This window comes from Oryx dammah, unplaced genomic scaffold (assembly GCF_014754425.2).
Source record: "Oryx dammah isolate SB20612 unplaced genomic scaffold, SCBI_Odam_1.1 HiC_scaffold_27, whole genome shotgun sequence".
NCBI lineage: Eukaryota > Metazoa > Chordata > Mammalia > Artiodactyla > Bovidae > Oryx > Oryx dammah.
This window is the reverse complement of record NW_024070211.1, coordinates 88,538,898-88,557,613: the sequence shown is the minus strand read 5'-3', so window position 1 is coordinate 88,557,613 and position 18,716 is coordinate 88,538,898. Positions and strand designations below refer to the sequence as shown.

The 18,716-nt window shown below is 36.1% G+C and overlaps 1 protein-coding gene across 2 annotated transcripts in view; it reads right to left on the bottom strand.

Moving 5' to 3' along the window:
• The window catches only part of EPC2 (enhancer of polycomb homolog 2), a 129,297-nt gene that overhangs the window by 9,186 nt on the left and 101,395 nt on the right, over positions 1-18,716 (bottom strand). The window contains exons 6-10 of one of the 2 annotated variants that reach the window (XM_040229007.1): positions 17,998-18,130; positions 15,721-15,912; positions 12,412-12,501; positions 8,711-8,856; positions 8,258-8,601 (exon numbers count right to left, since the gene is read on the bottom strand). In XM_040229007.1, coding sequence (XP_040084941.1) covers positions 8,258-8,601; positions 8,711-8,856; positions 12,412-12,501; positions 15,721-15,912; positions 17,998-18,130 — 905 coding nt within the window. The remainder of the gene's footprint in view (positions 1-8,257; positions 8,602-8,710; positions 8,857-12,411; positions 12,502-15,720; positions 15,913-17,997; positions 18,131-18,716) is intronic. The other variant, XM_040229008.1, reaches the window with a different exon arrangement.

The window sequence follows — 18,716 nt, the reverse complement described above, 5'->3', positions numbered from 1 at the left end:
GAGTGTGAAGATACCTCTTTAGGAACAAGACATAGGATGGAGGCCCAGCTTTGGAAGGGTGGTAGTGACATAAAGAAGTGGGAATCTATGAAAAAAGAAACCATGTTTCTCTTGCTTAGGGTCAAGTTCTTTCTACTAGTTGCTCTCAAAAGTTGCTAGCTTAAAAGTAAATTGCACGCTGGTCATAAATCTACCCTATCCAAAACGTCCAAGTCCTGTCAGTTTAAAAGTAACTGACAATCTGCAAATGGATACAGTTACTATGCAGAACAGTACAGAGATACCTTAAAAAACTAGAAGTAAAACCACCATATGACCCAGCAACCTCATTACAAGGCATATACCCTGAGGAAAGACACATGTAACCCAATGTTCATTGCAGCTCTATTTATAATAGCTAGGACATGGAAGCAACCTAGATGTCCATCAACAGATGAATGGATAAAAAAGCTGTGGTACATATACACAATGGAGTATTATTCAGCCATAAAAAGGAACACATCTGAGTCAGTCCTAATGAGGTGGATGAACCTTGAGCCTATTATACAGAGTGAAGTAAGTAAGAAAGAGAGAAAAAATTATCATGTACTAACATACATATATGCAATCTACAAAGACGGTACTGATGAACCTATTTTCAGAGAGACACAGACACTGAGAACAGACTCATGGACACAGCTGGCATAGGAAGTAGAGGATGGGAGGTATGCACAGAGTAACACAGAAACATATATTACCATATGTAAAACAGGCAGCCAATGGGAATTTGTTGTATGACTCAGGGAACTCAAACCAGGGCTCAGTAACAACCCAGAAGGGTGAGATGGGGAGGCAGGTGGGAGAGATGTTCAAGTGGGTAGGAACATGGGTAAACCTATGACTGATTCATGTTGATGTTTGGCAGAAACCAATGCAATACTGTAAAGCAATTAGCCTTCAATTAAAAATAAATTTTAAAAAAAGTAACTACAATCTTGATTGTTTTATGAAGGCAAAAAGCAGGAAATGTTCCTTTCCCTAAGTAAGAGGTTTTGCAAATTTCCCTGGGTAACACATTCTAATAGGTACACATATTATAGAAATTATCCTTTTACATATGCAAGTTGTCATTCTGTACATTAGTAACACACATGCATTTCTAAATATTTTTAGCATATAACTGACAGTCTGTTTTTCACTAAAGCCTCTAACATTTCTGGCTGTCTTTCTACCTGCCCTGGGTTTATCAGTGTGCTTCTATGCCTCAGATGAATCCATGTAGCTTTTCATAGAATATTTGTCACCACCTTTAGAATGTTGATTCTGTTTTCAAACATTGCAGGCATTCCTCATTTGGTTCTTTACCTTTCAGTCATGTGGTTCCTACAAGGTGCTCTGCTAGCCTGATCCCTTATCACCTTCCCCTCTCATAATCTGACAGCGATCCAACACAAATATACTCTAGGTATCTCCATTAGATTTTACACTGCTATATCAATAAAGCTTTACATCACTATTTCTTAAACTTGGGCCCAGAGAAAACATTCCTGAGTATGTGTGAAATCTTTAAAAGTATCTGTCAACTTTTTCGGAGAAGGCAATGGCACCCCACTCCAGTACTCTTGCCTGGAAACTCCCATGGATGGAGGAGCCTGGTAGGCTGCAGTCCATGGAATCGAGGAGAGTCCGACACGACTGAGCAACTTCACTTTCACTTTCGTGCATTGGAGGAGGAAATGGCAACCCACTCCAGCGTTCTTGCCTGGAGAATCCCAAGGACGGAGGAGTCTGGTAGGCTGCCATCTACGGGGTCGCACAGAGTCGGACATGACTGAACTTAGCAGCAGCAGAAGTCAACTTTTTACTGTCGTTTCATTGATAAACTAATGAAAAGAAACACCGAATAGAAACACATTCTGGATTTTCTAGATGACCACCCCACAGTTCAGTTCAGTTCAGTTCAGTTGCTCAGTCGTGTCCGACTCTTTGCAACCCCATGAACTGCAGCACGCCAGGTTTCCCTGTCCATCACCAACTCCCGGAGTTCACTCAGACTCATGTCCATCAAGTCGGTGATGCCATTCAGCCATCTCATCCTCTGTCGTCCCCTTCTCCTCCTGCCCCCAATCCCTCCCAGCATCAGAGTCTTTTCCAATGAGTCAACTCTTCGCATGAGATGGCCAAAGTACTAGAGTTTCAGCTTCAGCATCATTCCCTCCAAAGAAATCCCAGGGTTGATCTCCTTCAGAATGGACTGGTTGGATCTCCTTGCAGTCCAAGGGACTCCATAACCAAGTATAAACACATGATTTTTGTGCTATCTGCTACCTTTGAAAAAATAATCTTCTAACTTTTAATGTAGTGTTTTTCTAAAAGTAGGCTAAAGTGATTCCCGGGAGGCCATGAATATTTTAAAATACTACCCTAGACCAAGTTTTTGCAGCTTAATGAAGAACATCTAATGTAATAGTTGAAATCATCTAAAAGTCAAAATGATTATTTGGCACTTCATCATCTACCAGGTAGGTCTGTTATAAAAGTTTTAATATATACCTTGTTGAAGCAATGGTGATTATATGCAATGTCTGTTTGTTTTAAAATTAGCTGGATGTGGGGTTACATGGAAGAGGAGGAGGAGATCCTATTTTAATCTTTCTAGGTAAGAGCAAGCAACCAGGTAAAGTTCACAAAAAACCACTGGACCTACTCTGAGGACAAATCTTCCGATCCACAAAAGCCAACAATATAATCCAGGACTATTCACATCCTCTAATGTAACTAATGAGTAAACTGCAAAACTGTGGGGATACTAACCAGGGTGAAGATGAGAGGTGAGACAGGAAATGACAGGGTGAAAGGGGTGGGGAATGAGGGAAAAATGAAATGTGACGATAAAACAGACTAAAGATTCATTTAAACTTCTGAAATCCAAGCTAAACAGTTATAATTGAAATTTCAGTATGATTTCCTTTAGTAGTCAAACTAAAATCTTTTAAACTCCTGAAGTCTAAATCTATTTCTCACCTTTGGAAGTGACTCTAACTTAAAAAATAAGTCCTTGTGAGTACCTCAGCTAGCGTTAAAACATAGTTTTCCGTTTTAAAAGACTTTCATGCTTGCAAACATTATACCATTTTCAGAAAGAATGGGAAAAGACACTGCAACCATGCATTAGTCTAACCCAAGATTAAACATAAATTGCCCTTTGAGTCTGAACAAGCAATGCTACTTTTAGATGTGAAATATATTTTAAGGTTGAAATTTAATAATAGTATCTCAAAAGAATAAATACTGCAGTTTCAAATGACTGAAAACTTTATCATCTATTTATTTAAATAATATAATATTTGCTTGTTATAAGCTCCCTGAAGGTAAGGATTATTGTCTTCTAAAATTCTGCAACTTCCGAACACTTAACATAGTGCTTTGCATATGCTGCTGCTGCTGCTAAGTTGCTTCAGTCATGTCCAACTCTGTGAGACCCCATAGACGGCCTCCTACCAGGCTCCCCTGTCCCTGGGATTCTCCAGGCAAGAACACTGGAGTGGGCTGCCATTTAGATCCTAAATAATTATGTATTAAAAATAATTTTCCTTGGTTATGCACTTCCTCTATTTAGCACATCTATCTTCCCTTTCTCTGTCCTACTTCTATTCTTTGAGAATAGGTTTTCAATTAAGACAACATACTTTTATTTAATAATTAACTAAATGAAGTCTTCAGATTTAGTTCTTACTAGTACCTAGGACACACAATTCTATTTGTTTCCCTTTAAGTCCATTTAATATGGTAGCGAAAATAATAATTAGATTACATTCAGGACACAGCAACTATGACTTGAAAAACACTGAGTTATTAACAACATAAAAGTAAGAAAAATTTCTGTCAATGGCTCTCAAGTTCAAGGTTGTTAAGAACTAAGGAACATGTGATACAAATAAATACTATAAGTGTCAGGTGTATCAGGCTTCTATTTCTGATCTAACCCTTTATTTGCTGTGAATTTCCCAGCTGTGAAACAGAAAATTCAGTACCTGATACTCTCTGCCAAGTAAAAACATGGTTCTGTATCTGTTACTCTTAAAGATAGGCATGTTCTCCTGACCAAGTCCACTAACAATTAAGCAGAAAGCCCAAGTGTTACAGACACATAGATTAAAAGAAACCAAATGTATGAGGATTCAATTCCTTTGCATATGTCCATCAAATATAATGGAGAAGGAAATGGCAACCCACTCCAGTATTCTTGCCTGAAGAATCCCATGGACAGAGGAGCCTGGTTCATGGGGTCACTAAGCACATCAAATATAAAAAGGTAACTTTTAAGAAATTCCTTAAATTCTCTTTAGGTAGAAAAGGAATTTCTATCTATATTAACTGAATTGCAACTGAATCCACTTTAAATGATCTATCCAGAACTGAGAAACTATGTAATGAACATAACTGGTACGGGGCGTACTTAAAACTGCCATGGGCAAATTCCCTGGTGGTCCAATAGCTAGGAGTCTACACTTTCACTGCTGTGGGCCCAGGTTGGATTCCTGGCTGAGAAACAAAGATCCCGCAGGCCCCGTGGGGTGGCCCAAACAAACAAATAACTGCTACAGCTTTTCAGTTGTTTACAAAACTGCTGTGAAAAACACGTCTCATTATGAATTTACATACCATGCCTAATATTTTGAAACAAAAGAAATTAGTTAAAAACAAACCACCTTGTGACTTCAATGACTACAGAGGGTTACAGTTATCAAAGAAAACATGAACAAAATCCTTTAATAACAAATAATGGAATGGTACTAAGTTGAGAAACAGTACCATTACGTAACAAACATAAACATAAGACAGGAAAAATGGCATAGACCAAAACCACTATTTTCTTCTGATGACAGGGGAAAGGTAAAAATAGAAAAAATCTTATTATCTATGATGCTAGCATCACATATAATGTAATTTAAATTCCCTGGGAAGTGTATGCAAGCCTAAAATACAAATGCTTATTTTATGCTGATACATGGTAGTGTCATAAAATTCTAGAGCTGACTGTATGGACTTGTTATATTCTGAATCCATACATGCAGAATACTGATGATACAATAACGAGAAACATATATATTTTCTGGAAGAATCAAGTCAAATAGTACTGAAGTGTTTCAGGAAAGTACAGTAGAAAGCTGCAAATATTTGGCCATATTCAAGTTGAGAAGGAACATTTAAAATCAATCCTTTGTTATGGTATTCGTTTGCAGAGAAAAAACTCAATCTACAGTCAAATCTACTTATAAATGCTTATGGTTGATATGTTTTTAAACTTTTTGGAAAAATTATTATAATTTTTGGTACAGGAATTTCAGTTAAATAATTTGAACAATGTCTTACAGTTGGCTGAAAAAGGATGTGACCTAATATTTGTCAGTTCAGTTCAGTTGCTCAGCCGTGTCTTGACTCTTTGTGACCCCATGACTGCAGCATGCCAGGCCTCCATGTCCATCACCAAAATCTGGAGTTTACCCAAACTCATGTCCATGAAGTCGGTGATGCTATCCAGCCATCTCATCCTCTGTCATCCCCTTCTCCTCCCACCTGCAATCTTTCCCAGCATCAGGGTCTTTTCAGATGAGTCAATTCTTTGCATCAGGTGGCCAAAGTACTAGAGTTTCAGCTTCAACATCAGTCCTTCCAATGAACACCCAGATCAGTCCTTCCAATGAACACCCAGGACTGATCTCCTTTAGGATGGACTGGTTGGATCTCCTTGGAGTTTAAGGAGCTCTCAAGAGTCTCTTCTCCAATACTACAATTCAAAAGCATCAATTCTTCAGCACTCAGCTTTCTTTATAGTCCAACTCTCACATGCATACATGACTACTGGAAAAACCATAGCCTTGACTAGACAGACCTTCATTAGCAAAGTAATGTCTCTGCTTTTTAATATGTTGTCTGGGTTGGTCCTAATTTTTCTTCCAAGGAGTAAGCGTCTTTTAATTTCATGGCTGCAGTCACCATCTGCAGTGATTTTGGAGCCCCCCAAAATAAAGTCTGACACTGTTTCCATTCTTTGCCCTTCTATTTGTCATGAAGTGATGGGACCAGATACCATGATCTTAGTTTTCTGACTGTTGAACTGTAAGCCAACTTTTTCACTCTCCTCTTTCACTTTCATCAAGAGGCTCTTTAGTTCTTCTTCACTTTCTGCCATAAGGGTGGTGTCATCTGCATATCTGAGGTTATTGATATTTCTCCCAGCAATCTTGATTCCAGCTTGTGCTTCCTCCAGCCCAGCGTTTCTCATGATGTACTCTGCATAGAAGTTAAATAAGCAGGGTAACAATATACAGCCTTGACAGATTCCTTTTCCTATTGGGAACCAGTCTGCTGTTCCATGTCCAGTTCTAACTGTTGCTTCCTGACCTGCATACAGATTTCTCAAGAGGCCAGTCAGGTGGTCTGGTATGCCCATCTCTTTCAGAATTTTCCAGTTTATTGTGATCCACACAGTCAAAGGCTTTGACATAGTCAATAAAGCAGAAATAGATGTTTTTCTGGAACTCTCTCGCCTTTTCGATGATCCAATGGATGTTGACAATTTGATTTCTGGTTCCTCTGCCTTTTCTAAAACCAGCTTGAACATCTGGAAGTTCATGGTTCATGTACTGCTGAAGCCTGGCTTGGAGAATTTTGAGCATTACTTTACTACCGTGTGAGATGAGTGCAATTGTGAGGTAGTTTGAGCATTCTTTGGCATTGCCTTTCTTTGGGATGGAATGAAAACTGACCTTCTCCAGTCCTGTGGTCACTGCCGAGTTTTCCAAATGTGCTGGCATACTGAGTGCAGCACTTTCACAGCATCATCTTTTAGGATTTGAAATAGCTCAACTGGAATTCCATCACCTTCACTAGCTTTGTTCTTAGTGATGTCTCCTAAAGGCCCACTTGACTTCACATTCCAGGATGTCTGGCTCTTACTATTTTTACACTTCTAAGAATCCTGCTGCCTAAAGTCATATTAGGTATTAATCCATTTCAGCTTCAAAAGGTCATTAAACTTCACAGACTCACAAACTTTATATAATGGGATACCATTTTCCTTACCTAAGTTCGTTTGGGAGAAAATTAACCAACTAAGTTGGAGAAATGATATGCCAACTTCCAATCATGCAAACAAATCCAATTTTCCATAACAACCTCTAAACAGACAAACGTCTAAGAAAAGTTTGAAAATAAATAGCTAATTAAAAAGGACTGAACACTATTGAGACAAAATTTCAACCTAAAATGATTTAAAATCACTTTGAAGAAGCATAACACATCAATTTTATATAGTAAAATACACTGTCCAGGAAATAATTTAGAAATAAATACATTTTACAGAAAGAAAGGATATCAACAGTTTAAGTCAAGCCACGTCTAGCTTTGCCTTTGTATACCATGCATTTTTTGCAATTTATACATTATAAAGACATTCACAAATTATACACATATATATGTGATAAAGAGAAGACTATCCACAGAAGAAAACAAATCAAAATTACATCTTAAGAGTCTCTAGATGTTACACATTATTCATAATGCCAAGGTATATTAATTTTAGTACAATGTCTCTTAAAATATAAAATACTTCTTGATCTCAATTAGAGAGGTATATTATCAGACCAAAATTACATTTTTCAGAAAGAAAGCTTTAATGGCATTTCTGAGGGCATTACATTTAAGCAAAGTTAATACAATAAATGAAAGTGAAAGGAAAAGAGGCTTCCCTGTTGGCTCAGATGGTAAAGAATCTGCTTAAAATGCGTGAGACCTGGGTTTGATCCCTGGGTCTGGAAGATCCCCTGGAGAAGGAAATAGTAACCCACTCTAGTATTCTTGCCTGGAGAATTCCATGGACAGAGGAGCCTGTCAGGTTAGTGTGTTAAGCTTTCTATAACAAAAACACTTTTGTGCTATGATGATCTAACAGTAGCTAATAATCACTCTGCCCAGAGAGAATTCTCTACACATTCTCCCTACACACTCACCATACCAGGCACACACATTCAAAGTGAGTGGTTTTACAGCTATTGGTTTGGAACTTTTGGTTAAAATGCAAACCACAATAATAGAGTTTAGCTTCCTACACTGGAGGTGGGGGGTGGGGGGGTGGGGAGTAGGTTAAGCTACAATTCCTTTCCTCAGTAGGAACATGAAAATAAACCTTCAAAATTCATCCTGAAAGACTATTTAGTGGATAATGAAAAATTAAGAAGAGAACAGGATATACCTTTAAGAAGTAGCAACTTACCTGATATGCCATTCTTGCTGGTGTTCAATAAAGCTACAGATGCTGCAGAAACTCTTCTATTGTTCACAGTCTGCCCTGGTTTTCTTGAGGTACATTCTTCACTATCACTGTCCTGTAAATTTAGTAGCCTTGGCTGGAAACACTGTAGTCGACATGATCTGATATTGCTTAATATTTCAGAAAGGGACAGTCTATTTTCACAACGTTTATTGGAAGCATTGGTCCGAGAGAAATTAGAAGAAAAGTCTATATTTTGGGAAGCGCTTGAAAAACCATTCAGCATTTCAGGGTCTATCTGTTTCAGGACTGGGTCATGTTCTGTGGCTATCCGGTCCATTATGACCCTGAAAAGCAATATAAAGCCAAATATTACCTAGAAGAACTTAATAACATTTTCTTAATACCATCCCTTCCATCTTGTAAACAAATACCATGTCAAAACGAACAGTTTACCTTCCACCTCTGCCAATTCGCCTTCTTGCAAATCCTATACATCGTCTTGGGACTGTGAGTGTTGTAAGACAATGCCTGTATCTTAACTTATCCAAATCTGCCAATTCTGAATTTCCAAATGAACGGTTAGTTTGGTCCAAACGAGGCTGCACAAAAGGGAAAGAAAAATTGAAACTCATAGGATAATTCTGAAATGAAGAAAAGTTAAATCATGATAAAAATAAACTACAGTATTAGCAGAACAATTAAAATTTAGATATAAAAATTTAAAATCGGGATTTAAACGTTAACCAGGTTAAATTCTATAAAACTGATATAGAAGTTCACTCATCAAAATAAACTAAATTTTTATGACTATCAACACATTTAAGATATATTTTAAAAGAAATATATTTAAAGAACAATGTGGCTTTTAACATTTATGTAGAAGAGCTGTTATTCAGTTGCTCAGTAGCATCCAACTCTCAGTGACACGAGAGATAATGAATTTAGTAATTTATAAACTTGCTACGGAGATATATTACAGAGACTTTGATAGGATTTTCAAAAATTGCACTTCAAGAAAGCAAGCATGACCTTATTTTAGGTACCTGAGTATGTTCTAGTGTCACCCAGTTTGTAGTCGATGAAAACCTGAATAGAATTTGTATCCTACTGTTGTATGAAAACTATATAAATCTCAATTATGTTGAATTGGTGCATGGTGCTTTTCAGGTCTACTATATGCTTCTACTTTTCTGTAAATTCATTCTATTAATTTTTGAGAGTTTGATATAGAGATTCAACTAAAAATCTTAATTTATCTACTTAAAAAAATAATTGTAATATATAGTGGAACTATATGCAACTTTGTTCTGTATTTTCCACGTCTTCTGTAAACGTGTTATCATACTTTCATAATTTAAAAAATAAAAGAGAGAAACAAAAAAGAAAGCATGCACAGATAAAATTCATACTTCCTCTATTTTTAACGACATACAGTGCGTTTCTTTAGCCTTCCGATTTCCTCAGTTCAGTTCAGTTGCTCAGTTGTGTCTGACTCTTTGTGACCCCATGGACTACAGCAGGCCAGGCTTCCCTGTCCATCAACAACTCCCAGATCCTGCTCAAACTCATGTCCATCAAGTCAGTGATGCCATCCAACCAGCTTGTCCTCTGACGTTCCCTTCTCCTCCCACCTTCCATCTTTCCCAGCATCAGGGTCTTTTCAGATGAGTCAATTCTTCACATCAGGTGGCTAAAGTATTGGAATTTCAGCCTCAGCATCAGTCCTTCCAATGAATATTCAAGACTGATTTCCTTTAGCATGGACTGGTTGGATCTCCTTGCAGTGCAAGGGACTCTCAAGAGTTTTCTCCAATACCACAGTTCAAAAGCATCACTTCTTCGGCGCTCAGCTTTCTTTATAGTCCAACTCTCACATCCATACATGACTACTGGAAAACCCATACCTTTGACTAGATGGACCTTTGTTGGCAAAGTAATAACAAGGAGCTGACCGTGGCTCAGATCGTGAATTCTTTATTGCAAAATACAGACTTAAATTGAACAAAGTAGGGAAAATCACTAGGCCATTCATGTATGAAATAAATCAAATCCCTTACAATTATACAGTGGAAGTGAAAACAGATTCAAGGGATTAGATCTGATAGACAGAGGGCCTGAAGAACTATGGACAGAGGTTCGTGACACTGTACAGGAGGCAGTGATCAAGACCATCCCTAAGAAAAATAAATGCAGAAAGGCAAAATGGTTGTCTGAGAAGGCCTTACAAATAGCTGAGAAAAAAAGAAAGCTAAAAGCAAAGGAGAAAAGGAAAGATTACCCATCTGAATGCAGAGCTCCAAGAACAGAAAGGAGAGATAAGAAAGACTTCTTCATTGATCAATGAAAAGAAATAGAGGAAAACAATAAAAGGGGAAAGACTAGAGATCTCTTCAAGAAAGTTAAGAGATACCAAGGGAACATTTCATGCAAAGATGGGCACAATAAAGGACAGAAATGGTATGGACCTGACAGAAGTCGACGATATTAAGAAGAGGTGGCAAGAATACACAGAAGAACTGTACAAAAAAGATCTTCATGATCCAGATAACCACCATGGTGTGATCCCTCACCTAGAGCCAGACATCCTGGAATGCAAAGTCAAATGGGCCTTAGGAAGCATCACTACAAACAAAGTTAGTGGAAGTGATGGAATTCCAGTGGAGCTATTTCAAATCCTAAAAGATGATGCTGTAAAGTGCTGCACTCAATATGCAAGCAAATTTGGAAAACTCAGCAGTAACCACAGGACTAGAAAAGGTGAGTTTTCATTCCAATCCTTAAAAAAAAGCAATACCAAAGAATGTTGAAACTACAGCACAATTACACTTATTTCCACAAGCTAGTAAAGTAATGCTCAAAATTCTCCAAGCTAGGCTTCAACAGTACATGAATCGTGAACATCCAGATGTTCAAGCTGGATTTAGAAAAGGCAGAGGAACCAGAGAAAAAATTGCCAACATCTACTGAGTCATCAAAAACAGCAAGTAAGTTCCAGAAAAACATCTACTTTCGCTTTATTGACTAAGCCAAAGCCTCTGACTGTGTGGGACACAACAAGCTGTGGAAAATTCTTAAAAGAGATGTGAATACCAGGCCACCTGACCTTCCTCCTGAGATTTCTATACGCAGGTCAAGAAACAACAGTTAAAACAGGACATGGAACAACAGACTGGTTCCACATTGGGAAAGCAGTACGTCAAGGCTATATATTGTCACCCAGCTTATTTAACCTATATGTAGAGTACATCATGAGGAACTCTGGGCTGGATGAAGAACAAGCTGGAATTAAGATTGCCAGGAGAAATATCAATAACCTCAGATATGCAGATGACACCACCCTTATGGAAGAAAGTGAAGAACTAAAGAGTCTCTTGATGAAAGTGAAAGAGGAGAGTGAAGAAGTCGGATTAAAACTCAACTTTCAGAAAACTAAGATCATGGCATCCGGTCCTATCACTTCATGGCAAATAGAAGGGGAAACAATGGAAAAAGTGAGAGGCTTTATTTTTGGGGGCTCCAAAATCACTGCAGATGGTGACTGCAGCCATGAAATTAAAAGACGCTTGCTCCTTGGAACAAAAGTTATGACCAACTTAGATAGCATATTACAAAGCAGAGACATTACTTTGCCAACAAAGGTCCATCTAGTCAAAGCTATGGGTTTTCCAGTAGTCATGTATGGATGTTGAGAGCTGCACTATAAAGAAAGCTGAGCACCGAAGCATTGATAGTTTTGAACTGTGGTGTGGAGAAGATTCTCGAGAATCCCTTGGACTGCAGGGAGATCCAATCAGTCCATGCTAACAGAAATCAGTCCTGAATATTCACTGGAAGGGCTGATGATGAAGCTGAAACTTCAATACTTGCCACCTGATGTGAAGAACTGACTCATATGAAAAGACCCTGATGCTGGGAAAGATTGAAGGTGGGAGGAGAAGGGGACAACAGAGAATGAGATGGTTCGATGACATCAGTGACTCGATGGACAAGAGTTTGAGTAATCTCCGGGAATTGGTGATGGACTGCGTGCTGCAGTCCATGGGGGTTGCAAGGAATTGGACATGACTGAGCAACTGAACTGAACTGAAGTCATCTTGACATGAGTTATCTGTTAATTCCAGTTCCCAAAACACCACAAAAAATATAGTTCTTACAGCATAATACTGGCATCCTGCCCGCCTCCTGAAAGCACAGGGACCATCAGGATCATTTTCTTCTTCGGGTTCTGATGCTGGGGATGGTACCTAGGAAAGAGGCATGAAGCATTCCATTTAGGAGTTACCAAAAGTCAACAATCTTTGTAATGGTCTAAAATCAGAATCTGATCACAAACAGTGAGTCACTCCACATTACATACAGTAGGTAGTGAATTCCCTCAAATATTTAAAGATTAGCAGAAGTTTTGTACGGTTAATAATTATTTTTAATGGGTAAGTTCTTGCAGGTAAGTTTACATGGTATTGCTTAACTGTTTCTGAATATGTAAACGCTTTAAGCTTGAACATCATTAGTATGGTTTTTACATATCCCATTCATATATTTTATAAATACTGTATGTGGCCATAAATACTTTGTAATAATAATTATGCTTCATCTATAGGTTGGTATGCTTTTATACAATAACTTCATTTCTCTATAATAAAGCCTAAAACTAGGAAGATAAAAGAAGCTTATGAATAACCTCCCTTCCCCCAAAGCTGAAAAGTTCATACATTGCACTGAAAGGGGAGTCCTTTATTTCCCCACTTGTTTTTAAAATCATTTTTAAAATTTAACAGATCAGAAGCTGAAAATCAAAAGAGGAAAGAGGACTTGCTAAAAGGTAAGCAGACTGGTTTAGAAGTACTAATCTCACCATCTGACAGCAGAAGAATAAAGACTTTCAAAAAGTTGTCACATATTAAAAAGCATAGGACCGAGTGAGACTAGGACAAATTCCCCTACATAATCTGAGCGGACCTCGAAGGCAGCACTGGTACATTATAGCAAATGTTACGTTATCAAAAACAGATTAAGTGAAATACAAATATACTCTGATATGGCAGGAAATAATATGGTTTAGATAAATTTCTACCCATAATGGTTAAAATAAAAAAAAGTTTTGGTACTTAAGTTTCAGTTGTCTCGCAATTTCACTTTGGAGTACATCTCTTTTTCTGACAACGCTGGCTCAACCACATTTACTTGCAAACTTTTGAACCTCACAAATCCCTCTCTTCCTATTTTGAGAGGAAAAATGCTTTCTCCACATTATTTCAAAACTGTGGTAATTACCACTGAGCAGGATCATCCAGGGGAGAAAGGCATTTGTTTGAGGTTCCAATATACCTCCACCAACCCTATGGGGGAGACACAGAAACAGTAAGCTGGGGCTGATTCTTCTTCCTAGGGAACCAAACTCAAACCTGAAATTTGAAAGGAAATCCCAAATGTGAATTTTACACTTTGGTTCCTTTATAAAGCAACTACCTCTTCTAGAATGTACATAGGAAGTGTCACAAACAAAGTCTCAGAAATTTTTTGCATCCCTTCCTCCGGATTACCCAAGGAGGGGTTTCCAAGATTTAGTCTGAGATATAAGAAGACAGCGCTGATGTTCGGAGAATCAGAAGCATGATTGAGAAGAGACTGGGTTTGTATTCTGCTCTGTTGCAAATCAGTTGGAGAAGTCTGGTTAAAATGTTCTTTAAGGCTCTCTATTCCTTTATTCTTGTTTATTGGACACAGAAGCAGCATATGATTATTTTAATTATCTTTTAAGCAATGAAATCCTGATTTTGTAAGAGCCACATTCTAAATATCTGCCTCACTGAAAAATGTTCAACTATAGGTACATGCTTACTTAACTGTTTAGCAACCAGGGATACCATGATAAAAATTAATGTTGTCAAGGACCCAGTACAGGGATTCAGAGGAACCTAATAGTTTTAAAATGTAATTTCATGTGAAAATGGGGACTATATGAGTAAATATAAGAATTTAGAACAGAAATGAAGATTCCTTAACAGATGAGGAATATAGGTCTAGTATGCTGAGTGCGTCTATCAAACTGGATAGACTGATTCTAGCAATATAGGAAAAGTTTCTACTAGACAAAGTATCCCTTAGCATCATTCTTAAAAGGCTGGGAATGTATAGGAGAACTTTATTAGCTTTTATATATGTATTTATCTAACCATTTCATTCCTCCCTTAAACTTACTGCTAGCAATTCCTTCTCATATGCTGTTTTTGCTCTCTTGGACCCTTCCCTACCTTTTCTATCTGGAAAAGACCTACTATTTGTGCCCTCATTCCTTCAAAATGTCATCTAATTCATGTCCCATGACTATTCAAAGCCCTGCCTGAGTCTAACAACATAATCCTCTGTCAATTTTATTTATTTTTTAAATATTTTTTTAACTGCCCTCCCATCCAGACTGCCACATAACCTTGAACAAGACCATCTGACAACTTTTAATAAATGAGTTCATTTAAGTGCTTTTAAAGAGCATACTAAACTAAACACATTGTGTGCTTTGTTACAATGTATATGAATGCTGAAATATTATCTGGGCTAGAAAAACTAAATCATCTACAAAAAAGTAAAACTAATATAATCTTAGCCAAAGAAGACAAATTTTATATAAACTCTAGATTTTAAATAGTTACTACAACAAGGAGTTTTATAAACTGTCTTGCTTCCAAATATATCTGTCATGTTGGTTTAAAAAAAATTTTTTTAAGCAAGTCAGTCGAAATGTTGAAATACGGTAACGCATGTTATAGTACTCTCTTTAGGTTTCCTATACTGTATGAAAAAGAAAAAAGGAGGCCACTGCTACACCAGGTGCTAAACAACGTATTTTTAAAAATCAATCCTTTAGTATATAAAATAAAAGTCTTGTTTTAAAAGACAGCACATATGAAACAAAAATTTAGATTTTTAAACTGTTAAAATTTGCTATAAAACTGCTATAATATAACCAAAGAATTATTTTCACAAGTTAAAATTTGAGCCAATTCTAAATCTTCTTTGGAGTCAAACAGTTATTGTTAAATAAATTAGCAAAATTTTCATTAAAAGTTGTAAAATACAATGCTGATGGAATATGGGAATTATTATTGGTGAATGTTTACAATTATGTGTTAAATGTCTTAAAATATTTATAATCTTTAACTCAGGAATTCCGTTTCTAATCATCTATTTCAAATATGGAGGGACGAGGTAGAGATGCTCATTTTTATAAAAGGGAGAGCTTAAAACCACCTAAATGCTACACAAAAGAAATAAAATATATTCAACTGATAGAAAATAACAAAGCAAAAACCATTTCAGTAACTACATAAATAATGTGGAAAACATTTATGTTATAACATTAGGTGAAGAAAGCAAGAATCAAAACTCTAAGATATTATATTTTAAAATACAGCAATATAAAAGACTAGAAGAAAATGTCTGTAAAATAGTTTTAAAACAAGCACCTGTGGAAATTCATCTTCCTCTGAGCTGTGAAAGTCATATTGCTTAAGGTCACTCTTATTGATCACAGGCAAGGTCTCAGGAGTGGGCTGCTGAGATGTTAGCACAGCCTCTGCTTTAGGCTTCTTTGGGTACTTCTTCTTTTGACGAACCACATCAGAAGCCTCTTCTTTCAAAGACAAATGATGCGGGTGCTGTTTACATGATGATTTTTCCCCCAAAAGGAAGAAATGAAAATCATTTTAGAAATCATAAAAAACTATACTGCTCTTTGAAAAAACATACATTTTTACCCAGGAGGTGACTTTATTTTCTGGTTTTAATATGCAGAAACTACTATTTGATGATAAGCCAAAAAGTGCTTTGCTTTCACAAATTACAGTGAAAAATAATTATGACATTTAAATTTACTTTTTTATAGTTATCAATACTTTAAGATATTAGTGATTTTTAAAAATTCCTCTATTATTATGCAATCCAGTATTTAAAACATATTTAAATTCTATTTTAATTTTATTTAAGTCTACTGATTAATGATGAAAATTAACTATTTTTAAAATGAATTAGAATATAAATACATTAATTCATTTTTATGCTTATTTCCAATTTTTAAAAATATCTACATGTGGAATAACTTTTCTGAGACAGAAAAGTTCACTTTTTAGAATTAATTACCACCTCAGCTGAACAATAATCAAACTGTCTTCAAGTACCCTAGAGTTCTTTGGTGGCATGCAAGAGGCTGTCTGGCAGAGACATCTCTGGCAGAGATGGGTGGAGTCTAGAACCCAGCTATCCTCAACAGAGCAGCTGTTTCTGTTTTAATATACTGGCATTCCTTTTAATAAATAAAAATCTACTTTAAAAAGTTTGAAAATTACTGTTCTAAGCATCAAATTACAAGCGCTAACAAAGTGTAGAAGTATTTAGGAAGTTTTACATTTTTTCAAGTAGCTCCGATTTTCATTAAAACTACTTTAGGGTCAAAAATGTTATACATAATGAAAACATTGCTGAAACACTGAGTTATTGAGATATAAATGCTTTCATACAATGGGCATGGCTATGACATCAAAAAGAAATCCCCAACTTCTCAGAAATTACTTATATTTTAAAGTAGGATGTGTGACAAATGAAATATAGTTAACTATGTGAAATGCAATCATATTTCTAAAATTAGTATCTAAATAGTGTGGGTGTTTAATTTTAGAGTGATCTAAGATTAAGCATCAACATATAACAAAGGCTGATTCTGCACTAATTTTGGGTTGAGATTTTCATATTCTCTGCCTATCAATAATATACCTAGGAAAAGCATTGATTTAGAACTGGATTTTAAAAAGTAATGTTACAAAATGATATTTATTGTCTGGTTTATGGCAAAGTAAGTGTGATTTAAAGGGTAGGTGGGCTAGATGCCTGTGATTAATAAGAAAGAACTTTGGTGTTTGAATTGACACAGTTGAATAATGGAGAAGTCTCCCTACTCCACATTCTTCCTTGACCTTTAAGAAAGAACCCATGAAAAATGAGGATTGTGCACATTTTTAAAAGATGAATTTTCCACAAACACCCTAAGCCATTTTTAAAATCCTGCTACACAGTAGAGCTCTACTGTCTAAAAACTCAGCCAATAACCTGTTTCTTTTTAAAAATCTAAGCTCTTCAAAGGTTTTATTAATTTTTGCATTTCTCAACTGAATGCTTTTATATACCAAGTGAATAATGAATAAATGTAACTCTTCAGTCTAAGAAACTAATCACTAGTCTCTTTATTAGGAAAAAATTGAGTTCTATAAGTTATAGGACTTTTTCAAGTCAAGATAAGCAGCAACTGATAAATGTTGGTTATGGCAATAGCGAGGACAGTAACTTTGAATAGTCTTAATGAAGAAAGTTTTAATTTTGATGCCTGCCATCACAATGCAGGATTTGCTAAGGCAGTGATAATAACTAAGCTGTAATTACCATTATTCTGTAGGGATACAAGATAGCATAGTTGAAAACACATGGTTTTTGTTGTAAGACCTAGACTCAAAATCTTAAATCTGCCAGTTAATAACTATATGATCTAAAAGTCACACAGCGGTAAAAATCTACCTCAAAGGGATGTTGTAAGATTAATCAACATGCACATAAAAAATCCTAGCAAAGTGCAAAAAGTAGGAACTCAAACATGTTAGTAATCCTCCTTCTTAACCAAACTATTGTAAGACAATTTCAGAAACCAATTGTCCAGTCAATATTATCATACATGCTTCTCCCCAGAAGATACTCACCTTAGTTTTACATTCTTGGACTTTGTGATGATTTCCATTATGAAGAGTTGCTGGAGTGGTATATAATTCTTTTTCTGATCTACTGATCTTCACTTCATTAAGGATTTCACCACCATAGTCTCCTAAATGATATCTTGAAAAGGAAATAATATATAAGAAAATGTTACCATTCAAAAATAAAAAAGAAACAGAAAACCAATGATACATCATTTACTTGGAACACAACTAATCAAACAGTGCCAACAATTAATCGGATTATTCTTAAGAGAGAAAACGCATGGGAATAAAGAAGCTCATATTTGGGATTTAGTAAAAACAAAACAACTCCCTCTCCTAATCTCTAAGATACACAGAAGATGGACTCTTCATATATTTCGTATTTTCAGGAAAAGGAATATTACACTGGTGAATACATTTTCAAAATGCACCAAAACAACTATTTCCTAACTAATCAAAAAATAAAATCAATTAAACATTTATTTCTCTCAAATTTTGTTTAATAGAAACTTTAATACAGAGAATGGGACAATAAGATCTCCAAGTTCTTTTCTAAATACAATTAAATGATTCTGCAACAACAAGAAATTAAGTGTAACAGAGGATCTATACTATTCACAAAAATATCTCCCAAATTTGCAACCCAAACTGGCAACTTAATGGTTTAAAAACAAAAAGCAAAAACGAGCAATCACAATTTTCAAAAAATGTAGATATTGTTA